General features: G+C 49.4%; 1 protein-coding gene across 2 annotated transcripts in view; it reads left to right on the top strand.

The window, feature by feature from the left end:
- Slc7a1 (solute carrier family 7 member 1) overlaps nucleotides 1-8,380 on the top strand; it is an 84,931-nt gene extending 76,551 nt beyond the window's left edge. For both annotated transcript variants that reach the window (XM_021186649.2, XM_029533773.1), the window contains exons 9-13: nucleotides 1,951-2,053; nucleotides 3,560-3,777; nucleotides 4,329-4,495; nucleotides 4,975-5,083; nucleotides 6,436-8,380. In XM_021186649.2, the coding sequence (XP_021042308.1) occupies nucleotides 1,951-2,053; nucleotides 3,560-3,777; nucleotides 4,329-4,495; nucleotides 4,975-5,083; nucleotides 6,436-6,539 (701 nt within the window). In that variant the 3' untranslated portion in view covers nucleotides 6,540-8,380. The remainder of the gene's footprint in view (nucleotides 1-1,950; nucleotides 2,054-3,559; nucleotides 3,778-4,328; nucleotides 4,496-4,974; nucleotides 5,084-6,435) is intronic.
- Nucleotides 8,381-9,252: the final 872 nt, after the last annotated feature.

The raw sequence follows: 9,252 nt of genomic DNA, 5'->3' as shown, positions 1-9,252 counted from the left end.
AAAAAAAAAAAAAAGAACACTAACTGTTCTTCCGAAGGTCGAGTTCAATTCCCAGCAACCACATGGTGGTTGAGCCACTCTTGATCCGTTAGTGTTCTTGCCAGAGTCAGTTCCTCGCAGCATCCGACTAGCGCCAGGGGTCTCGTGTGGTCCATCAGGACACATGGTACCATACAACTTGTATCTCGGTGATTTCTTGAATGGCCACTAGTAAGAAAATGGGCCGTTTACTAGTTGTATTAGTATTTTTGCTTTATTAGTGTTTTGGTTTTGTGACTATTAAAGACAAGAAAACAAGTTTCAAGTTATATAGCAGTATTTCTGCCTGTAATAGTGATTATAACAGTGAGGTTTTAATATGACGAGTAGAATTAGGCCACTGAGGAATTTGTCCAGTGTTTCCACATAATTTGATTTAGTTTCCTTCCTGTGCTCACAAAAGGAGGTCAAACCATCGTCTTTCAGGTGTCTATCAAGTGCATGCCTCTGGCCAAGCCAAGTGTTTGGTTTATTTTCCCCCTTTGGTAGGATTAAGAGTTGGTATTCTAAGATCATCTCCGTGGAACAAGTTTGTCTGGGTCTCTCTGTGAGTAGGGATAGAGGCAAGCGTGGCATGTGGGGTTGGTAGGTGTTCTAGTTATCTGGAAGGCCTTCGCTGCTCTCTAACCGTATTATGCATCATCAATTTAAATCTGTTTGGCTTGCATCAATCTGGTGGGGCTGCAGAGATGTTTGTGGACCGTCTCGTGATCATGCTTTGATTTGTATTGATTTGCATGTGATTTGAAAATGTCCCAGAGTAGATCTTGCCAAATTATTTTTTTAAGTGGGAAAATTGGTATTACACGGACATAAATAGACAGCACAGGGAATTTTTAAACAAACACATGTTTATGGTACTACTGGGGATCGAACCTAGACATTGTATATAGTAGGCTCTACCACTGACCCGGACCTCCCAAGCCCGTGTGTTCAACTGGGTGGCAAGATGGGAAGGTTGGCTTGCTAATAGGAATGTCATCATTTAGAAAGAACTTTGAACTTTTCATATGTGAGAAACAACTTTCCCTACTTACCTGTCTAGAGTAGGAGCCCCTATGTCTTCCCAGAGCAGCCAGTCTCCCCATCACCGTTATCTCTAGATAGATGTGTCATTAGATCATATTCTAGGAGTCCAGACACTGTGGCCCACCTGCTTCAGGGCTAAGGACCTAGAACTTAGTGACTGTCATACTCTCAATAAGTGATGCCTGTCTAGATGAGTGAAGGTGGATGGAGGAGAGATGGGTGGGTGGAGGGGGGATGAATGGTGGATGGAGGAGGGATGGGTGGGTGGAGGGGGGATGAATGGTGGATGGAGGAGGGGTGGGTGGGTGGAAGAGAGAAGGGTGGGTGGAAGCTCAGATGGAGGATGATAGAGAGACAAAGATGTGTGAGGAGATGGACAGATGGAGAAAAGGTGGATGGATGGATGGGCAGATGGACAGATGAATGAATATGGATAGACATAGCAGAGGAAGATGAAAGAGTGAACAGGTAGATGTGTGGATGTGGCTGTCCATGCACCACCAACACGACATGGCAGAAGTCACAGTGGGGTCAGAGTTACAAGAACCTGATCCAGGCTCCTCCATTCACTAGCTGTATAACCTTAGCTGAACTCGCTAACTTAAAACAGTATTTATCGGTAGTGTAAGCTTAGAAGATGATTTTACACACACACACACACACACACACACACAGAATTCTATGTGAATTTTAATGTTATTTCTTGAGAACTCTCTTCTAACCTTGAGCCTGACTTCAATTGAGCAATGTCTCTCATGACTGAGTCATCACTCATGGCTGAGTGAGAGGGGCTGGAAGTGCCCAGATTACAGGTGGGTGGCGGTCCTGACCATAGGACAGCCAGAGGGCCACTCTCAACCCCACTGTCTGTCTTCTCCCCAGCTGTGATGGCCTTCCTCTTTGAACTGAAGGACCTGGTGGACCTCATGTCCATTGGCACTCTCCTGGCTTACTCTTTGGTGGCTGCCTGTGTTTTGGTCTTACGGTACGTATGGGGTCCCTGAAGTCAATGACAAATGGTAAACAGATGCTTGTGGCTGTTTTAACAGTGCTGACAAAGGGGGATTGTGAGTTCATAATTTTCAGGCCATACTAGCTGAATTGGAGAATGCTGGGTAGGTGGGATGTGGTCAGTGGTACACCCAGCCCCAACCCCGTCCACCGGTTCCCCCATCATGTCCCCTATCTTTCTGGCTAAACGTCCTCAGCACCAGCATTGGGTTGAGTCTGGGATCAGAAACTTAGAAGGCATAGGGCAGTGACTTCAGTCGGCCCGATTGCTGGGGTGGATGAGCCCCAGGACTGCGTCAGGAGAACCTCGGGCCCGTGAAGCCAGGTCACGATGCTCCCGTGGACTGTTTATACGGTAGCTTCTGAGTGTCTGTAGCTCTCAGGGACATTGGATTCTCGTTGGTTTTATTTTGATGACAACAGCATTAAAGTGGCTTTAGGCCACTGAAGCTGGGTGCTCTAGCGTCTCGCCCACGTAGAGCCTTCCCAAAGCACATGCCTGCACTCCATCTTTGCTTGGAAGTGGAAGAACAGGCCTCTGCTCTAAGGGATGGCCTGAGGTGACGTTTGTCATGAGAACATGCATTCACAGTGACTGCCACACAACCATAGCTTCCTTTCCTCCTTCAGACATTTGTCCTTAGAAGGCAAATAGCCATTTCTATAAAACCTGGGCTGATCCCTGCTAGTGACTGCAAATTCAGCCTAAACTAGTTCATGGACCTCTTTTCAATCCTAGAGACTCAACCCTAACCTGTTCTTTGATACCCACCTACTTTCTTTTTATTTTATTTTATGTATACAAGTACACTGTAGCTGTGTTTAGACACACCAGAAGAGGGAATCGGATCCCATTACAGATGGTTGTGAGCCACCATGTGGTTGCTGGGAATTGAACTCAGGACCTCTGGAAGAGCAGTCAGTGCTTTAAACCGCTGCGCCATCTCTCCAGGCCCCACCTACTTTCTTAATTGGCCACAGTACAATGCCTACGCGAGCCTGTGGGAAGAGCAGTTAACCAGCTTGCTACCCTTGATACACACCCTTGCGCTTAGACTTGATTGTCTTCACAGCAATTCAGAAGGGACTCTGCTTTTAAAAGCTGTTGAGGACAGTCTGGTCTGGAAGGCAATGGAAGGCAAAGAACTGCCCTCATGTAGTTGCGTGCTTCATCTGCAGGTAGCCTGGACCATTCCGTAGGGTCCATTCTTCACCTGGCTCTGTCACTACTCACTCCAAGGAACTTAAGAGTTTTAGAATAGCTTTATCCCGTTAGGGCATGTAGTCAGCGCTTACCCATCCTCCATTGATCTGTCCTTTGTTCTTGTATTGCTAGGGACTGCACTGTTCTACCGGTTTATGACCTGTGTCCCAGGCACCTTACCTTTGAGTGCACACTGAGAACTCAGACTGATGTGCATGTCCTTTTGTAAAGACAAAAGCCGATAGCAGCACTCATGCCGTGGGCATGTCTTTACAGGTACCAGCCAGAACAGCCTAATCTGGTATACCAGATGGCCAGAACCACCGAGGAGCTAGATCGAGTGGATCAGAACGAGCTGGTCAGTGCCAGCGAGTCACAGACGGGCTTTTTACCGGTAGCTGAGAAGTTTTCTCTGAAATCCATCCTCTCACCAAAGAACGTGGAGCCCTCCAAATTCTCAGGGCTAATTGTGAACATTTCAGCTGGCCTCCTAGGTAAGAGCTCCCATTTTCCTGGGAAGGGGTTTGGAGTCTGCCTTTGTGGTGCTGTGTGGCTTCTGCTCCACAGGGATGGGAGTAGGGTAGGGATGGGGGAGTTGGTGGGAAAGATGAGGGTCTGGTGTGGTACCCAGCTGTGACATCAGCTTTTCATTCCTATGAAATTTATGACACAGACAGTCTCCTTTTGGAGGATTTGAATATATATATATATATATATGTGTGTGTGTGTGTGTGTGTGTATGTCTATATGTATACATATGTATATATGTACATTTATATCTTCAAATATATATTATTGTGTATGCATGTATATATATGTGTATATATGTATATATACATATATACCTTCAAATATATATCTTCAAATATATACATATTATGTGTGTATATGTATGCATATATGTATGTTTATATACATATTGTATGTGTATGCATATATGTGTGTATATATATACATATACATGTATATATATAATGTGTGTGTGTGTGTGTGTGTGTGTGTATGTGGATATTTCTCCAATTCTAATTCTTTTCCTCTCTCATAGCTGTTCTTATCATCACCGTGTGCATTGTGGCCGTGATTGGAAGAGAGGCCCTGGCAGAAGGGACCCTGTGGGCAGTCTTTGTAATGACAGGGTCAGTCCTCCTCTGCATGCTGGTGACAGGCATCATCTGGAGACAGCCTGAGAGCAAGACCAAGCTCTCATTTAAGGTGAGCAGCTCGGCAGGCCTGTAGGAAAAACACTGATGCATTGAGAGTGTGGTTTTCTGCCAGGAAGCTCCTTTGTGGCTTGGCCAGACCTGGGAGCTTCGGGAGGCCAGTCTGGCCAGCTCACCTCAGGGACCCTCAGAGCACAAAATGTCTTCTTATGCAGGAGCCCCTATGTCTCCCCAGTCCTCAGTTAGTAGGGTGCACCTGTCTCTAAGTTAAATAGCCTGATGAATTGCCTGACATTGTTTGGCCTTGGAGGTGACCCAAGGCATCTGCAGTTTCAATAATTTAATATAATAATAATAACAAATAATAATAATAACAACAACAACAGCAGCAGCAACATAGTTTAACCTTGGGGATAAAATGGATATCCCTCTTCTAGTCACTTTACGAGGAATATTTGGGCCATTCTGTTTGGAGTGGGCTGTTGGGTTTGCCACTCCCATCAGATCTGATGCTGCCTCGTGTCTCTGCAGGTACCCTTTGTCCCCGTACTTCCTGTCTTGAGCATCTTCGTGAACATCTATCTCATGATGCAGCTGGACCAGGGCACGTGGGTCCGGTTTGCTGTGTGGATGCTGATAGGTATGTGATGGTGTGTGTGTTTGCTGGGTGAACCCGCGTTCGGTACCCAGCTTCTTCTCTGTAAGGCTGAGTGTTTTCCCCTCCTGCTTCCTGACCGGCTAGTTAATGTCACAGAACATGGAGAAACACGAGTTGTCAGTGGCTTACTCTAAAACTCCTGACGTGTTATGGAATCTCCTTCCCCTTTAGATACGCTTCATAGGCGGTGCCCAAGATAGTTATCTCTCCAGGCAAATCTTGAAGTTAAAAAAGCATGAGGTGAGAGAGATAGTTACTAAGAAAGCACCAATTACTCTGAATGGGAAGTCTGGGTTGCTCCTACTTGCCCAGTCCCTGGGCTGCGAGGGCTCTGGCCTCTTCCGAGTACCTCTGCCAGGAGGACCAGGAGTGTGGGAGGTGCTGGGAAGCTCTTGGTGGACCGGCATCTCTCTTGTTCCCGATACGAGACAATCAGGGCTTGAGCAACTTGGGGATTGTGTACAGTTTAGTCTGGGGTTGTCTGCTTGGGTGCTGGCCATCCCTCACTAGGGCTGATGTTGTGTCTCTCCCTACCACGAGCGTGCCACCCTGCCCCCGATCTCCACCCCAGGCATCTGACCTTGGGGCTGTAGAAGCTGGTTTCAGTCCTTCTCGTTCCGTGTCTGATGGCCTAGGAGACTAGCCCCGGGACCCTGGAACCTCATGAGAAGCCCCTTGTATTATTTCATTGTACATTTCCAGGGACCTGGTTCATTTGGCTTTAAAAATCTAGAGAGGTGCCCACGGCTCACTGTGACCCATTTCTTGGTGGTGGATATATGGGATCTTCTAAACACCCCCTGCCTTGGGCAGGTGAGCCTTCGGGACTGTATTCCTGTGTAGGTTGCACAGGTGACCCTGAGCCATGTGTTCACAGGCCCTTGTGGGTCTGTCCTTTGAAGCATCGCTGCAGATGTCGAGAGCCCTGGACGCCGGGTCAATACTGTGCACGGCCCTTGTTGACTGCCTCCTTCAGGCTAATGGGTTACTTAGAACAAAACGGAGCTACTAAGCCAGTCTAGGCAGAGTATCTGCTGGAAGTCCCAACCTGGGAAGGAACAGTTTCTCTCTGGTACTCTGATGCCACCTAGTGGTGGACAACAGCTCAATATCTTCCGTGACCTTCCACCTAGCCTGCTGCTCAGGGAGGCCCCTGTGCAGCCACCCAGGATGCACACAGGTTTTCTACAGTGGAAGCAGGGCAGTAACTTTGGCTGATCCCTTCCGGGGCCTTGTGTCGCCTCTCTGGGTGTTGAAGTATACCTGGGCCGCCCCCTGCGGGTCTGGTAGCCCCGCCTGCACTCTTCACCCTTCTATTCCTTTTCCCCCCATAGGCTTCACCATCTACTTTGGTTATGGGGTCTGGCACAGTGAGGAAGCGTCCCTGGCTGCTGGCCAGGCAAAGACTCCTGACAGCAACTTGGACCAGTGCAAATGACGTGCAGCTCCACCCACCAGGGTGACAGCGGTTGACGGGTACCTGTAGAGGCCTGGGACCCTCACAATCTCTCCACTCATGCCTCAGGATCAGCTCACACCCCCAATGTCACCAAAGCTGGTTTGCTGCCAGTTGATGAGAGCCTGATCACTTCTGGACAGTCCCTTGGATAACTCATCTCCCTCTGAACAAAGGAAGCAGCCCTTCTCCCTGCGGGCGGGCGGGCCGGCCGGGCGCTTTGCTGCTGCGGCCCCAGCCGAAGGGAGGCCTCCTTCTCCTCTCACTCGGGAAGCCGGCCTCCCTCCCTCCCTGGGACCACCCTGGCATCACCCATGCGCACACTCCAGACGGCTGGTGAGCCTCTCCCTGTCAGCCCAGGCCAGCCTCCTGACCACAAGATGCAAGACTGTCCCAGTGAGGAAGCATGTCCCCAAACAGTGCTACCTGACAGCCCATCCGTTACAGAAGACCTAAAGAGGAGGAACAGGCCCATACCTTACAGCTTTCAGGATGGGGTAGTAGGATGGGGCCCCCAGGTCTGAACAGAGGCTTCTGTGCAGAACGCAGCACAGTGTGAACTGTTCAGGTGTGAGCCGCTCAGCTCAAGCACAGAAGATGGGAGGTCCCTGGAGTGATCAATGGTGTCGAGATGGGACGGCCAGCTCGTCTCGCGTGGTGGACTAGGGCAACAGTCTCTGGTCTCATTCCTAGCAGGCCCGGGTCGGCTTCTGCTGCGGTCCTCACTGTCCTGAGTCACTGGAACACCAGGCTGTATCAGGGTTATGTCATCCTCTTGGGTCTTCTAAAGTTCCTCAGACAGGTGGCACTCAGTGTGGGGTGGTGACGCCTCTCTGGCCACTGACGTGGTCTGTGTGGCCTCTTACATCTCAGGAGCACTGTGGAGTCCTCCCCTTGCTGCTCGCTCTGAATCGCTCCACTGGATTAACTTGGGGCTTCATGTTACACCTTGGAAGATAACCAAATCATTACCGAGTGCCATATCAGCTTGCGGTTCAAGACGTGTGGTCTGCGCAGGAGATGGCTTGGGGTCCTATTGCCATTCCTCTTGTAGCTGTGGTGCCTTTGCCTGCTGCTAGTGAGATTTCCACCCTGGCCTGGACCTTATTCCCTGTGTATGCCTTCATTTCCCCTCCCCCCACCCCACGCTCCATATCTCTCGGGGTGCGGCCCTGGGGCCGACACCTCCTCATTTACTCTGTGTAGGTAGAAACTGCTTGAGGGTGCTGGTGGAGTCCCAGAGCCAGCAGGGTGCCCTTCCCCACCACCACCACTCCCCTTCCACCATATTGGGGTGGGGAAGGCTAGTATCTTAGTCTAATGTTAATGCTGTTTATAAAGCTGAGCTTTCTTTTCTGTCTGGCCTTTGACCCAAGTCTGGTGGAAACAGGCTGGGTAGGTAAACTGATGGCCCCATCTTCCCCTCTGCTCTGGAAGGTTCTTGGGAATGGCAAGAGTTAGTGGGGCTGGACAGCCATGTAGCCTAGTGGTAGCACACTTCCCCAGCCTCCACAGGGCCTCAGCTTCCACCCCCAGCACTACGTATGGAAAATTAGGGAAGTTAGAGAACACCTGGATGCTGGGTCAGCCAGTGGAGGATAGCTGAGCATCCAAGAGCCAGGCCCTGACCACCCTCCAGGCACTTTGTCTCCTACACTGCCTGAGAAAACTGCGAAGGGAGTATTATACGACCCTACATGTTGAGTTTCTAAAGGTATTTAAAGTTATGTAGATTGGTGCTGTAAACTATTTTGATAAATATTAACTTATTTTTGTTCGGGTCTTGATTACCTATTGTCTTCTTAGGGTCTGTGAAGTATCTGTCTGGGCTTTTTTTTTTTCCGAGAGAGAGAGAGAGAGAGAGAGAGAGAGAGAGAGAGAGAGNGCTGTAAACTATTTTGATAAATATTAACTTATTTTTGTTCGGGTCTTGATTACCTATTGTCTTCTTAGGGTCTGTGAAGTATCTGTCTGGGCTTTATTTTAGTGAGAGAGAGAGAGAGAGAGAGAGAGAGAGAGAGAGAGAGAGAGAGAGAGAGCGCCCAGTGAGGTGTTGGAAGAATCTTTTAAAGTTTAGTGTCTTTGGCTTTTTTGAGACAAGGGTTCACTCTCTAGCTGGCCCCGGAATAGGATTATCGTTGCCCAGTCTGGCCTCTGCCTCAGGCTTCTGAATGCATAGGCATGAGCCTTCGCTCCTCCCGCCGAACTGTCTCCTTGCTTTCTGGGTGAAACCTGGCTGTCTAAGGCCGCCTAAGCATGTGTTTACAGTCGACATTTCAGCCAGCAGCTTGTATCCCACCGAGGGGGAAGCTGTGTATCTAAGGGGCTTGATCTGTCACCATCCCTCGTGATGACCCCAAGCAATGGTCATAAGCTCTATATGTTTCCCTATGTGACACAGAAGCAGACACAGGCCCTGGCTGGGTGGGGTGGGGGTGGGGGTGGGGGTGTGGCATCCTGAACCCAGTTCCGGGTCAGGAAAAGATGCTTGAGGGTGGCGTGCCTAGTTAGTTGATCGGCCACCGAGCTTTTACTAAGAGTGGACAGTTACCGGGGAAGCTTTTGGGGGGTACACAGGAACAATGATGTATATAGTTATGCCTGGAGTGAGCCTCTCATGTGCTTTTTATTACGTCCCCAGTTCCTTCTCCTGAAAGGAAAACACAAGCCCCAAACCCAAACAGCAGGCACGCGC

This window comes from Mus pahari, chromosome 23 (genome assembly GCF_900095145.1).
Source record: "Mus pahari chromosome 23, PAHARI_EIJ_v1.1, whole genome shotgun sequence".
Taxonomy (NCBI): domain Eukaryota; kingdom Metazoa; phylum Chordata; class Mammalia; order Rodentia; family Muridae; genus Mus; species Mus pahari.
This window is presented reverse-complemented; position numbering and strand designations above follow the sequence as displayed.